Source organism: Callithrix jacchus, chromosome 10 (assembly GCF_049354715.1).
Source record: "Callithrix jacchus isolate 240 chromosome 10, calJac240_pri, whole genome shotgun sequence".
Lineage (NCBI taxonomy): Eukaryota > Metazoa > Chordata > Mammalia > Primates > Cebidae > Callithrix > Callithrix jacchus.
Window position 1 is genome coordinate 124,493,309 of NC_133511.1, and position 14,265 is coordinate 124,507,573.

At 57.5% G+C, this 14,265-nt stretch overlaps 1 protein-coding gene across 13 annotated transcripts; it reads left to right on the forward strand.

The window, feature by feature from the left end:
• The first annotated feature begins 676 nt into the window (after positions 1-676).
• On the forward strand, positions 677-10,442 carry CARNS1 (carnosine synthase 1). Of its 13 annotated transcripts, none has more exons than XM_078341546.1 (11): positions 677-769; positions 1,219-1,245; positions 2,283-2,553; positions 3,305-3,528; positions 3,642-4,129; positions 4,366-4,540; positions 4,632-4,717; positions 5,521-5,752; positions 5,859-6,139; positions 8,232-9,312; positions 9,918-10,442. In XM_078341546.1, the coding sequence occupies exons 5-11, from the start codon at positions 3,647-3,649 to the stop codon at positions 9,920-9,922; spliced, it is 2,343 nt and encodes a 780-aa protein (XP_078197672.1). In that variant the 5' UTR covers positions 677-769; positions 1,219-1,245; positions 2,283-2,553; positions 3,305-3,528; positions 3,642-3,646; the 3' UTR covers positions 9,923-10,442. The 13 variants fall into 13 exon arrangements, with proteins under 13 accessions (XP_078197672.1, XP_035119349.2, XP_078197669.1 ...); XM_035263458.3 differs by having other exon boundaries at positions 3,305-3,394; XM_078341543.1 differs by lacking the exon at positions 1,219-1,245 and having other exon boundaries at positions 3,305-3,394.
• The last annotated feature ends 3,823 nt before the right edge of the window (positions 10,443-14,265 follow it).

Genomic DNA, 14,265 nt, shown 5'->3' on the forward strand with positions numbered 1-14,265 from the left:
CAAACTCCTGGGTTCAAGCAATCCTCCTGCCTCAGCCTCCCAAAGTGCTGGGATTCCAGGCAGCCACCGCACCAGGAGAGGCTGGATCTTATGAACATCCCGCCCCTGTGTGCAAGTCCACTGAGGCCAGGAGAAGTGAGGAGGGGGCTGCACAGATGTGCGGAGACCCTGGCCCAGGAGGGCCTCTGGGAGAATGTGCAGTAGGGTGGAGCACTGGGGGCTGGGATCTCCAGATTCCATCCAAAGGTAGGGCTCAGGGCTGTGCCCCAGGCTGCTCTCCCGGGCACCCCACCCCTAAGGGCGAGCCCTAGTACCAGTCTCTGCCTGCTCCGGCTCTCCCTGCCCCTCCTCTCCATCTCTTCTCCATGGTGAGCCTCCCTCTTTCTTCACGGCAGCCCTAAGTCTGTGACCCTCGGCAACTGTCCCTGTCCATCTGCACCTGGCCCTCTGTCGGGACTTCCTCTGTGTCTCTGAAGATCACCGTCTCTTCCTGCCTGCTCCATGCCCTCCTCCTGCCAGGCCCAAGTCCGCTCCACACCCCCAAGTCTGGGACGTTTTGGGGGCGGGTGTGTCCCGGGCGGGTCCCTGTCTGTCCGTCAGCCCCACGTCGCCCCGCCAGGCACTGGGCATGCCCCAGGCGCTTCTATATAAGGCAGCACTGCCTGGGCTTGGGGCTGTGCCACTGCCACCGCCACCGCCACTGCCGCCGCTGCGTCCCGCCCTGTCCGAGTCTGCCCGCCACACTTGCCGAGCCGCTGCCGCCCACCAGGTACCCCGGCTCCAGCCTGCCCCAGGGAGAGTCAGGGAGGGGGGCGGCCAGGGCAGGAGTTGCCGGGACGAGGACCCCCGGGCGCCCGAGTCCCGCAGCGGGACACTTGACACTACGTTCCCTATCCCCGGGACACGGCTCGCCCCCCCCCCAGACACCCGGAAGTCCCCCCACCTCCCCCACTCCCTGTGCTGGAGGGGCCGAGCAGAGCCAGGACCCTACGGCAGTGAGGACCTGTGAGAACTGGGGCAGGAGCCACTCGGTCTGGGCAGCAGAAATCACTCCTCTGCTGTGGGGTGTAGTGGGCCCTTGGCCCCTATCTGCAGGGACAGGACAGAGGAGCAGTGGCGGCCACCTCTGCACTCCCAAAGTCTAGGGGCTGGAAGGCCAGGCAGGGACCTGGCTGCCCTGACTCCTTTGTCTCTCTGTCCCTCTGTCTCTGCCATCAGTCCCTCAGCCACTCCACCAACGAGATGGTGAGTCTCCTGTTGTCCCTCCCCCAAAAAGGCCCAAGTCCCTGGGCAGAGAGTGGGCCCAGAGGACAGCAGGCAGCACTCAGGACCTAAGCTCGGGGGCTGCCCTGTGCAGACAGCTTAGACTCATGGCCGGCCCCCCCCACACAACCCCACCTGGTGCATCCTGGGAGGTGGGCACTCTTAGTGCCCTGTGACATTCATTCACTCTGTGGCCCCTCAGGGAGCTCACCTTCTAGGAGAGGGCATGGCGACTCTGGCCCTGGCAAACTGGGATTGGAGCCCAGGTATGAGGCCCAGTCCTCTGCCGCCTAGGCAACAGCCCAACGTCTCCCAGCAACCAAGATTCTTGGCCCCAGCCTCATCAGCCCCCAGGGGATGGCACAGGGCCGGCACCAGGCAACAAGGCCCAGAGAGACCTCACAACTTCTCAAGGTGGCTGAGCCTGTCCCCTGGAGGTCACACCCGGCTGCCAGGCCTGGGGACTGCAAAGAACAAGAATTCCATTCACACTGAGCCTCTCAGCAGTCCCATAAGGGGGTGGGGCGCCAGCCTCAGAGAGGGGAGCGAGGGGAAGGGCATTAGGTTGCTGGGTCATGAGAGACAGATGAGCCACCCCAGAGTGATTGCTGGGTTCATTGGTTCATCTCATCTCCAGTCAACAAACACTTACTGAGCAGTGACTGTGCCAGACACCGTTTAGGTTCTAGGGTTGTCTCCACGAACAAAACAAGCAAAAAACTCTGCTGCTGTGAACCAAGCTAAGGTGGACCCCAGTGTGGGGTGGGGCTGGCCAGCAGGACACTGCTTCCTGCCACCCCCCCGGGGCACCACACAGAACAGTTTCCAAAGCACTCCCACCTACGAGTTCCCATTGACAAGCCTTCACCCCCAATACAAGTCTTTCCTCCCCTAGTCCCTGGGACAGTGACAGCCCTGAACATAGGCCAGGCTGGGAGAGTGGGAGGCTTACACCCTTGGGTGACTTAATGTGTCCGAGGGCCTACTCTGCCCAAGACCCACCATTTCTGCCGTCTCAGCTCTCCCTGGATCCATCAGGTCCTGAGTGGGATTGCCCACTGGGCTCCAAGGACCTGGAGGAAGAGGGCCCCTGGGGAGGGGACTCTGGCCTGCCACCCACAGGCTGCTTCCCTGGCTCCTGGCGCCAGGACGTGGGCCTGGACTACAAGGGCTCCCCCGAGGGGGCCGAGGCCCGGGCCTGGACTGTCTACTACTACAGCCTCCTGCAGAGCTGTCTGCAGCAAGCTGGCCTTCCGGAGACCCAGGACCGCAGCCAGGTGCCCTGCACAGGTGCCCAAGGGCTCCCCGGAGGGGGGCACCCCTGGGGGCAGGGAGGGGCCCTCAGCCTAGTCTGCCTCCTCATCCCTGCCCAGGTTGGTCCCTTCTCCAGGCTCCGGTTTGGTCTGAAGGCAGGGAGGGCACAGCCAGTTGGCCCAGGGTAGGCAGGCATTATTTCCAAGGGCATCTGGCACCAGTGAAGTCAAGGATTGGGCTCTCTGCCCTCACCCCCTCCCCACAAAGATCCAGCCCTGGGATTGGCAAACCATGTCGTATGGCCCTGAAGCTTCTAGAGAAGGCCTTGGGAGCTGTGGCGGAAGCAGCTCAGCAGCTGAGAACCCCCCCAGACTCCTCCCCTTCTGCACCTCCAAGCCTGTTGTATATGTCAGATTTTGTGTGGACAGAGAGTTCACAGATAGAATACCTGAGAATCACAGACTTGGGAAACTGAGGCAGACTGGGAGGAACACTGACTCCTCCAAGGTCACAGAGAAAGTCAGAGCTCGGGCTAGAACCCGGTTCTCCAGTCACCCAGCCTGCATCATCTCTGGAACAGCTGCAGAAAGAGGGGAGCCAGCCTCACAGGGCGGGTCGGGTGGGCACCTCCCTTCCCCAGCCCACTCCCTGTCTGTCCTGTCTCTAGTCTGATTTCTGGGAAAATCTGGGGCCCCAGGGTGAGGCCATGGGTGTGGAGGTAGTGGAAGGTGGGCAGAGAGACGGCCAGGGAGCCCCTGGTGAGCTAGGCCATGTTCTCTTTCCCGAGGCTGCCCTGGGGCGGAGGTGACCTTGTGCGTTCTGGGCTCCCCCAGCACCTTTCTGCCTGTGCTGCTGGAAGGTGGGGTCCAGAGCCCGGGTGAGTGTGTGCTCAAGTTTCCCCCCCACTTCTACAGAAAGGGCAGCCCTGCGCTGGCCCAGCCACATCCCAAAATACCCACCAACCCTGGCAGCTGCCTGCATTCCACTGGAGCAGCTGCCACGCTGAGTGGGGTGGGTTCTGTGATCAGCTGCCCTCACTCTGCTACCCAGGGTCCCCGGCTGCAGGGGGAGGGCACAGGGCATCAGGCCTTCCCTGGCCAGCCACTTGCCTTCTCTGCCCACAGGAAACATGCTCCTTTGCCTGTCTCCTGCTTGGCTGATGAAGGTACCGGCACCCGGGCAGCCGGGAGAGGCAGCCCTGCTGGTCTCCAAGGCTGTGAGCTTCCACCCGGGGGGCCTGACATTCCTGGATGACTTTGTCCCCCCGCGCCGTGCCACCTACTTTCTGGCTGGCCTGGGGCTGGGGCCTGGCCGGGGCCGAGAGGCAGCAGAACTCGCCCGTGACCTGACCTGCCCCACAGGAGCTTCAGCTGAGCTGGCCCGGCTGCTGGAGGACCGGCTGCTGACAAGGCAGTTGCTGGCCCAGCAGGGCTGTGTAGCTGTGCCAGCGACCCTGGCTTTCACCTACAAGCCGTTGGGGCTGCTTCTGGGAGGGGATGCCAGCCCAGGACTACGGCTGGTGGAGCTGAGTGGCAAGGAGGGCCAAGAGATGCTGGTGAAAGAGGAAGTGGAGACTTTTCTGCACTCCGAGGCCCTGGGTGATGTGCTGCAGGTAACAGGCTCCTGCCCACCTTGAGGTCTGCACAGATGCCAGCAGGATGGGATCTAGGCACAGTTACCCAGTCTGGCTGGGAAGGTGTCCCTACCTTGTAGCCCTGCCGCTGCCCCATCTCTAGGGCAACCCCCGCCCTTGTGCCTCAGTTTACTCATTGGCTCCTGTGGTAGGAGCATCCCGCCCTGAAGTACCTGGGGTGGTGTCCAGGAGGCCCTTTCCCCTCCTTGCTGCAGGTGGCTGTGAAGCTCAGTGGCTGGCGCTGGCGGGGGCGGCAGGCATTTCGTCTGTACTCTAGGGCAGAGCTGGGTACAGTGGTGGACACGGTGCTGGCACTGCTGGAGAAGCTGGAGGAGGAGGAGAGTGTCTTAGTGGAGGCTGTGTACCCACCTGTCCGGCTGCCCTGCTCAGGTGAGAGCCACCTGGGCTGGCCAGGGGTGGGAGCTTGGTGTGGCCTTCTGGCCACTCTGTGCTGGCCTTAGACCTTCTTGTCTTCCCCCAGATGGTCCTGCACTCGGCCCTGGGCTGGCCGTGCGAATCTGTGCTGTGGTCTGTCGGACACAGGGTGACAGGCCACTGCTGAGCAAGGTGAGCATGCCCCAGCCCAGGTTGTGACCTGCCTGCCACACCCCAGCCCAGTCCCAGTGGTCTGCCAAGGGTCCCTGAGGCGTCTCTGGGAAGAGAGGACAAAATCCTGAGGGGAATCCAGGAACCATAATTGCCTCTGGGGGAACTACTGGGTCTGACTGGTCTTCCCTCTCCCGCAACCTTTCCAGAACCGCCCCCACACCAAGAGCCTCTGTGCTCAGGCCCATGCTGAGCACCAGGGCACAGGAGACTGAATCATCTTCCCAGAGAGCGCTTGCCCACATAGAGGCTGACCCAGGGCTTCCAGATAAATCTCTAGTGCTTGGAGGGGCCTCTAAGTTGCGGGGTTTAGGAAGGCTTAGGGACCCTTCTGGGTACCCAGCTCTGGGCTACACTGAGAGGTAGAGATTCAACCCTGCCCTCAAGGAGCTCCAGTGGGGTAGGGGAGAAGCGTGCTCCAGGGAGATGGTAGGGCAGGGCACACCAGGGTGGCCCAGGCCCCCAGGGCTGCAGGAGCCTTCCTGGAGCAGTAACCGAGCTGGGCCTGGAAGCCTGGGTAGAATCCCTGGAAGGGTCTGGGGACCAGATGGGTAGTGGCAGGGAGCTGCCCTCTGCCCATCTCCAGACAGGCCATCCCCAGATGGGCAGTGGCACGAGCTACGTGTGCAATTTAAGACACGCTGGAGGACGGGGCTTCTTGAATGTTCAGTGAGGGGTCTGGTCTGAATCTTGGCACAAGCGGGTGCGGGTGTGTGTCGGGGGCAGGAGTGTGCGGGCCTCCCCACGAGCAGCCCCCTGCCCAGGTGGTGTGCGGCGTGGGCCGCGGGGACCGGCCTGTGCGGCACCACAACTCCCTACCGAGGACGCTGGAGGGGGCGCTGGCCCAGTGCGGCCTGGGCGACGCGGCGCAGGTGGCCGCCGTGCGGCAGCGCGTCAAGGCGGCGGCCGAGGCCGCGCTGGGTGCCGTGCTGGCCCTGGAGGCCGGCCTGAGTGCGGAGCAGCGCGGCGGGCGCCGGGCGCACACGGACTTCCTGGGTGAGTGCGGGCGGCCGGGGGTCTGGGGTCGGGTGATGGGAGCGAGGGCCAGGGCCTGGGGGGCGGGGGCTGTCCGCGCTGAGCCCGCTTCCCCTGCGTGGAGCAGGTGTGGACTTCGCGCTGACCGCGGCCGGCGGCGCGCTGACCCCAGTAGCCCTGGAGCTGAACAGCGGCCTGTGCCTGGAGGCGTGCGGCGCGCTCGAGGGGCTGTGGGCCGCGCCGCGGCTGGGGCCGGCGGCTGACGACGCGGCCGCCGCGCCGCTGGTGGAGACCATGCTCCGGCGGTCGGCGCGCTGCCTCATGGAGGGAAAGCACCTGCTGGTGGTCGGCGCCGGCGGCGTCAGCAAAAAGTTTGTGTGGGAAGCGGCGCGCGACTACGGGCTCCAGGTAGGCGGGGCGCGGGGCGGGGCCGGTACCCGGGTCCTGGCCTGAGTGGTGGAGGCGTGACTCCGGGGCGGGGCCTGAAACAAAGGGACGCCCTTGGGGCGGGGCCAGCCGCGCTGGGGGCGGGGTCCGGGGGCATCCTGGCCTCATGCACCAAAGCCAGGGCGTAGCGGCAGACTTCTCCGCCTTGCGAGTGTGAGGGGACTCCTCCGCAGAAAGAGGAAAGGAGACCGGGTAGATGGGCTGGGCAAGGGACAGAGTTAGCGCCAGAACCCGGGCCTTGAATGCCAGGGGGCCTTGAATGCCAGGCTAAGGAGCCTGACTCTGTCCTGGAGAAAAGGAGGGCCCTTTGAAGTTGAATCCTGACACTTGGCACCCACAGAGGGTAGGTGCTGGGGATCCGCATACAGATTCAGAATCAAGTTCATAGCAGGACCTCGCATTACAGAATCTGCAGTGAGCCAGGCACTTAAGACTCTTTTTTTTGGAGACAGGGTCTCACTCTGTTGCCTACACTGGAGTGCAGTGGTGCGATCACAGCTCACTGCAGCCTCTACTTCCTGGGCTCAAGCGATCCTCCCACAATGCCTGGCTAATTTTTTTTTTTTTTTTTGATATGAAGTCTTGCTCTGTCTCCCAGGCTGGAGTGGAGTGGCACAATCTCAGCTTACTGCAACCTTTGCCTCCTGGGTTCAAGCGATTCTCATGCCTCAGCCTCCCGAGTAACTGTGGTTACAGGCGTGTGCCACCATGCCTGGCTAATTTTTGTATTTTTAGCAGAGACAGGGTTTCACCATGTTGGTCAGAGTGATCTTGAACTCCTGACCTCAAGTGATCTGCCTGCCTTGGCCTCTCAAACTGCTGGGATTACGGGCGTGAGCCACTGCGCCCAGCCTGCCTGGCTAATTTTAAAAATTTTTAGTAGAGATGGGATCTCATTCTGTTTCCCAGGGTGGTCTTGAACTCCTGAGCTCAAACGATCCTCCTGCTTCGGCCTCCCAAAGAGCTGGGATTACAGGTGTGAGCCACCACGCCCAGCTGGGTAGACGTTCCTTTTTTTGTTGAGACAGAGTTTTGCTCTTGCTGCCCAGGCTGGAGTGCAATGGTGCCATCTCGGCTCACCACGACTGCTGCCTCCGGGTTTCAAGCGATTCTCCTGCCTCAGCCTTTTAACTAGCTGGGATTACAGGTGCCCCCCACCATGCCTGGCTAATATTTGTATTTTTAGTAGAGATGAGATTTCACCATGTTGGCCAGGCTGATCTCGAACTCCTGACTTCAAGTGATCTGCCTGTCTTGGCCTCACAAAATGTTGGGATTACAGGACAACTGCACCTGGCCCCGGATAGACATTCTTATCCCCATTGAACAGATAAGAAAACTGAGGTCTTCTCAAGCTGGCTCTAATCTAGTACAGTGGCCTCCTCTCCCTTCTCCCACAGTACAGCACCCCTGGGGACACCACCTCTTTGATCCCTGCCTTGCTTAGTGTGAGTGTGTTTTCCACTTGGAATGTCACTCCACTGCTGAGGCTGTCATACTTTGCAGAGAGCCATCCTCTCTCCCTCTTCAGTGGCTGCCTTGGCCCTGGGTTCCCCAGGAGGCAGTAAGCTTTAGGGGCACAGTGCCCCACTGGATTCCTCTGTGGGCACCTCCCAGTGTCAGAACACATGGGTTAAATGACCAAACCATTTGTCCCAAGCCCCAACCCTGGTAGTTTCTCTGCCAGCCCTGGCCAGTGAGGCTGCCTACAAGAAGGAGGCCACCGAGCTCTCCGTCACGCTCCCCTCGGCGCTGCAGCCCCTCCCCGCTAGCTCAGGCCTCCTCCTGCAGCCACCTGGCTGGCTGTTACTCTTTAGCTCCCCACTTAGGCTCCGCCTCCTCCAGGATGCCTCCCCTCCCCTCCAGCCTGTACTAGGTGTCCCACCTCTGCCCCTTCCATTTATTCAATTAGTCCTCAACACACATGTATTGAATACCTAGTGTTTGTGCGCTGGTTTCCCCGGAAGGCCTGGGCCATCATAGGCCCTATCCTATCCTCCTAGCACCCAGCACTGGCTGACCTGGCTGTGTCCCTGCTCTGTGGTTTCTGCAGCTGCATCTCGTGGAGTCAGACCCCAACCACTTTGCATCCCAGTTGGTGCAGACCTTCATCCACTTTGACATGACCGAGCACCAGAGGGACGAGGAGAATGCTCGGCTGCTGGCAGAGCTGGTGCGGGCTCGCGGCCTGAAGCTAGACGGCTGCTTCTCCTACTGGGATGACTGCCTGGTGCTCACAGCCCTGCTCTGCCAGGAGCTGGGTCTGCCCTGCTGCCCCCCAGCTGCCATGCGCCTGGCTAAGCACAAGAGCCGCACCCAGCTGCATCTGTTGTGCCACCACGGCCCACCCTGGCCCGCGCCCTCCCTCCATGCTGTGCCCTGCTGCCCACTAGAGAGCGAGGCTGATGTGGAGAGGGCCGTGCACCAGGTACCCCTGCCAGGTGTCATGAAGCTGGAGTTCGGGGCAGGCGCTGTGGGTACGCGGCTGGTAAAGGATGCGCCACAGTGCTATGAGCACTTTTCCCAGATTACCCGAGACTTGCAGGGCGAGGCTGACCACCCAGGCATTGGGCTGGGCTGGGGCAATGCCATGCTGCTAATGGAGTTTGTGGAGGGCACCGAGCACGACGTGGACCTGGTGTTGTTTGGTGGGCGGCTGCTGGCCGCTTTTGTCTCTGACAATGGCCCCACGAGGCTGCCTGGCTTCACTGAGACGGCGGCCTGCATGCCCACTGGGCTGGCACCAGAGCAGGAGGTGCAGATGGTGCAGGCAGCCTTCCGCTGTTGCCTGGGCTGTGGGCTGCTTGATGGGGTCTTCAATGTGGAGCTCAAGCTGACAGGGGCTGGGCCTCGGCTCATCGAGATCAACCCCCGCATGGGCGGCTTCTACCTGCGTGATTGGATCCTGGAGCTCTATGGCGTGGACCTGCTGCTGGCTGCTGCTATGGTGGCTTGTGGCCTGCGTCCCGCCCTGCCCACCCACCCACGTGCTCGTGGCCACCTAGTGGGCGTGATGTGTCTGGTGTCCCAGCACCTGCAAGCCCTGAGTTCCACCGCCAGCCGTGAGGCCCTGCAGGCCCTGCATGACCGTGGCGTGCTACGACTCAATCTGCTAGAGGAGGCCCTGGTGCCTGGCAAGTATGAGGAGCCCTACTGCAGCGTGGCCTGTGCGGGGCCCAGCCCCACTGAAGCCCGCCTCCGCCTGCTGGGCCTCTGCCAGGGCCTGGGCATCGATGGGCCCAACTACCCTGTTGCCCACTTCCTGTCTCACTTCAAATAGCACTGGGGCCAGGGGGCAGGGAAGCAGTGCTGTGAGGAGGGACTGCGGTGCCCTCTGCTCCCTGGAGCTCTTTCTGCCTCTCTCCCCATCGCCGTGCCCCAGCCCCAGCCTGGCCACTCCAACAGCTAGGCCTGTTCCAGAGCAGCAGGGCAACTTTGTCACCAAGGCATCCTGGACTCAAGGGCCTCTTGCCCTCCCAAAGGCCCCAGTCTAGCCCACAGCTTCCCCAGCATTCTAGCCTTGAAGATGTGACAATGGCCGCACACACACACACACCTCTGTCGCCACCTCCCCAGGTGGGAGCGGGCCCAAACCCAGTCCCTCCTGCTCACCCCTCTAGGTCTCACTCTCTTCCTGCCACCTACAAGAGGAGACGGCTTGGGGTGGGCCCCGAGCCTTGGACAAATCCGAGGAAAACCTGAGACTAGAGCCCTTGTCTTCCTCTTACCCAAATTCTAGGATAGCTTTAGAGCCTGCTAAAAACTTAGCGGCGTCCAACCTGCCTCATTGGGCCTGAGTGGTAGAAGCAGGTGGCTGTGCACAGAAGTCATCCTCTTCCCGCACGTTCCCGGAAGACACTACTGCCCACGTTCTCCAGATGAGAGGAAACAGGCTGAGAGAAGAAAAATGAGTGCTCCACGTCATACCACAGTGGAGGGACAGTCACAGGACAGGAGGCAGGGGCCAGCTTCCTGTTTTGATCAAGTCTTACACGCCCATTCAGCTTCTATGCCCCCCTCACCTCCCTGCCCTCATTCACAAGTGGCCCTGAGCCATGTGAACACCTGCCTCCCACGCATCACAAACCTTCTCCACCACGCTTTGGTGCTTTGGCCTCTGGCACACCTAACTAGCATTGGCAGAGGAGAGTCTACTCTCTTCCTCATTCAGGGAAGATGCTCTAAGAACTTCTGCCTTTGTGCAGCACAGGAGCTGTAGACAGCTCCCCAAGCATCCCTCCCCAAATAAAGGCTTATGAACTAGTGAAGTGTCTAGATAGGTTCTCTTGCACTGGACAACTCCTCCCAGGATCAGACAGGGGGTAGGCAAGGGGGAGTAGAGATGGGTAGGGGATACTTGTAGCATCTGGAGCTAAGGGAAAACCATCCCACTGGCCTGGTGTCTGGGTTGATCTGGGTTGGCAGGGGCCTGCCCTACACCCATGTCAAGACCGGAACCTGAGGCTCTCCTTTGGTGGAATTACAACCAGAGGGCCATATCCAACCAATCACCCTCCGCATGCCTGAACACCCCTGCATTCTGTCCATCTCAGTTCATACCCGACATCCCCTATGCAACTGGAATGCAAACCTAGACAGCCTCCAACAATCAGAACTCACACCCAAAGCCTGGTATGCCCCAAATGCACACGCACACATCCCCACCCTACAAGAATCCATACTCAATCTTTCAACCTTTTTTTTGAGACACTGTTTTAGGCTTGTTGCCCAGGCTGGAGTGCAATGGTGAGGTCATGGCTCACTGCACCCTCCACCTTCCGGGTTCAAGTGATTCTCCTGCCTCAGCTTCCCAAGTAGCTGGGATTACAGGCACCTGCCACCACGCCCAATTAATTTTTGTATTTTTAGTAGAGACGGGGTTTCACCATATTAGCCAGGCTGGTCTTGAACTCCTGACCTCAGGTGACCCACCTGCCTCTGCCTCCCAAAGTGCTGAGATTACAGGTGTGACCACTGTGTCCTGCCAAATCCATACCCAATCTAAAGTCACTGACCAGCTTTGCTGGTTAATTCTTTTCTTTTTTCTTTTTTTTGGAGATGGAGTCTCACTTTGTTGCCCAGGCTGGAGTGCAGTGGCATGATCTTTGCTCACTGCAACCTCCACCTCCCAGATTCAAGTGATTCTCCTGCCTCAGTCTCTCAAGTAGCTGGGACTACAGGTGTGCACCACCACACCCAGCTAGTTTTTGTATTTTTAGTATAGATAGGTTTTGACATTTTGGCCAGGCTGTTCTCAAACTTCTGACCTTGAGTGACCTTGGCCTTCCAAAGTGCCGGAATTGCAGACATGAGTGCATGAGTGACCCGCTCAGCCTGTGTTCACTCTGTCGACACAGTTTTTGTTTTTTGCTGGGCGCAGTGGCTTATGCTTATAATCACAGCTCTTCGGAAGGCCAAGGCAGGAGGATCACTTGAGTCCAGGAGTTCAAGACTAACCTGGGCAGCAAAACAAGACCTCTTCTGCAAAAAAAAAAAAAAAAAGAAAAAGAAAAAAAGATAAAAGAATTAGCCAGTTGCGCAGGTGTGGTGGCATGTGTCTGTCATCCCAGCTACTTGGGACTTGAGGTGGGAGAATCACTGGAGCCTGAAAAGTCAAGGCTGCAGTGAGCCATGATTTTGCCACTGCACTCAGTCTGGGTGACAGAGTAAGATCCTGTCTGAAAAACAAAACAAAGAAAAAAAATAGTTTTTTTTTTTTTGAGATGGAGTTTCACTCTTGTTGCCCAGGCTGGAGTGCAATGGCATGATCTCATCTCACTGCAACCTCTGCCTCTTGGGTTCAAGTGATTCTCCTGTCTCAGCCTCCTGAGTAGCTGAGACTACAGGCACCTCCCACCATGCCCAGCTAATATTTTGTATTTTTAGTAGAGATGAGGTTTCACCATGTTGGCCAGGCTGGTCTCGAACTCTTGACCTCGTGATTTGCCCACATTGGCCTTCCAAAGTGTTGGGATTACAGGCATGAGCCGCCATGTCCAGCCCTTATTTGTTTGTTTTGAGACATGGTCTCACTCTGTCGCCTAGGCTGGAGTGCAGTGGTGCAATCTTGGCTCACTGCAACCTCCCCTGCCTGGGTTCAAGCTATTCTCCTGCCTCAACCTCCTGAGTAGCTGGGAGTACAGGTGTGTGCCACTATGCCCAGTTAATTTTTGTATTCGTAGTAGAGGCAGAGGTTCATCATGTTGGCCAGGCTATTCAACTCCTGGCCTCAAGTGATCCACCCACCTTGGCCTCCCAAAGTGCAGGGATTACAGGCGCGAGCCACCTCGCCTGGCCTGTTAATTTTTTTTTAAGATAGGATCTCTTGAGATCGATCCAAGATGGCCGACCACTAACAGCTCAGGATTGTAGCTCCCAGTGAAAGCTCAGAGAACGAGACGACGCCACATCTTTAGATGAATTTTCGTCACTCACCGATCAGCCGATTCCCAGTGGAGGAGCCCCACGGGTCGCCAGCGTGACTCTTGTGGCCGCCGCAGCGGTTTTGCCGGCGTCTCGGCGCAGCAGCTCTTCACGCAGAGCCAACGGGACTGCTTCCCCTACTGACCGGAGTTTGGAGCTCCAGGAAGTCAGAGCCGCTTGTTGCAGACTCAAGAGGGAAGCCAGACCAGAGATTCCCGGGCAGAAGAGCACCATCAGTTTTATTGCTGCTATTTAGGCTGCCACAGTGGGTTGCTCGGATCCCAGCACTGGGAGTCAATAAGTCAGACGTCGACTCAGAAACCTAATTAGAAAGGCGATTCATCTACAATGAAGGGGAAAAAACAGCCTAAGAAGGCCGAGTATACTCAAAATCAGAACCCATCCGCAACGGAACAAACCCTGATGGAAAAGGACTCATCAGCAACGGAACAAGTCCTGATGGAAAAGGACTGTGATCCATTATCTGAAGTAGGTTTAAAAGGTGGATGATGAGAAACTTCTGGGAGTAAAGGAACTTGTTCTAACCCAATGTAAAGAAACTAAGAACTTGGAAAAAAGGTTAGATGAAATGTTGAAAAGAATAGACAATATAGAGAGGAATACAAATGAACTTATGGAGTTGAAAAATACAACACGAGAACTTAGTGAAATATGTACAAGCTTAAACAGCCGAATGGATCAAGCAGAAGAAAGGGTATCAGAGGTCGAAGACCAACTTAATGAAACAAAACGACAAGACAAGAATAGAGAAAAAAGGATAAAAAGGAATGAGCAAAGTCTCCAAGCAATATGGGACTATGTGAAAAGACCTAATATACGCTTGATTGGTGTACCTGAATGGGATGGAGAGAATGAATCCAAGCTGGAAAATACTCTCCAGGACATTATCCAGGAAAATTTTCCTAATTTAGCAAAGCAGGACACTATTCAACCCCAGGCAATACAGAGAACACCACAAAGATATTCCTCAAGAAGACCAACCCCAAGGCACATAATTGTTAGATTCACCAAGACCGAAACGAAGGAGAAAATATTAAGGGCAGCCAGAGAGAAAGATCAAGTTACCCCTAAAGGTAAGCCTATTAGGCTTACAGCAGATCTCTCAACGGAAACCCTACAAGCTAGAAGAGAGTAGGGGCCAATATTCAATATACTTAATCAACAGAACTTTCAGCCCAGAATTTCATATCCTGCCAATTTAAGCTTTACATTTGAAGGAAAAATAAAATCTTTTAGGAACAAGCAAGTACTCAGGGATTTTATTACCACCAGGCCTGCTTTACAAGAACTTCTAAAAGAAGCATTATACACAGAAAGGAACAACCAGTATGACCCTTTCTAAAAATAAACCAAAAAGTAAAGAGCATTAACATAAAAAAGAATTTTTATCAACGAAAGGACAAAATAGCCAGTTAATATCAAATGGCAGCAACCCTAAACTTAAATCGACCAAATCTCCCAATCAAAAGATACAGACAAAATCTAACGGTATATCCAAAGATACACATAGACTCAAAATAAAGGGTTGGAAAAAAAAAAAACGTACCAACCAAATGGAGAGCAAAAATAAATAAATAAAAAGCAGGAGTTGCAATTTTCACATTTGACAAAATAGATTTCAAAGCTACAAGGATACAAGGGTA

Coding starts and splice junctions, on each gene's coding strand:
- CARNS1 (XM_078341542.1), top strand. CDS start 2,232: ATGTGTCCGAGGGCCTACTCTGCCCAAGACCCACCATTTCTGCCGTCT. Junction 3,395..3,641: donor AGGTGGGGTCCAGAGCCCGG/GTGAGTGTGTGC, acceptor CTCTGCCCACAG/GAAACATGCTCCTTTGCCTG. Junction 4,130..4,365: donor CCCTGGGTGATGTGCTGCAG/GTAACAGGCTCC, acceptor TCCTTGCTGCAG/GTGGCTGTGAAGCTCAGTGG.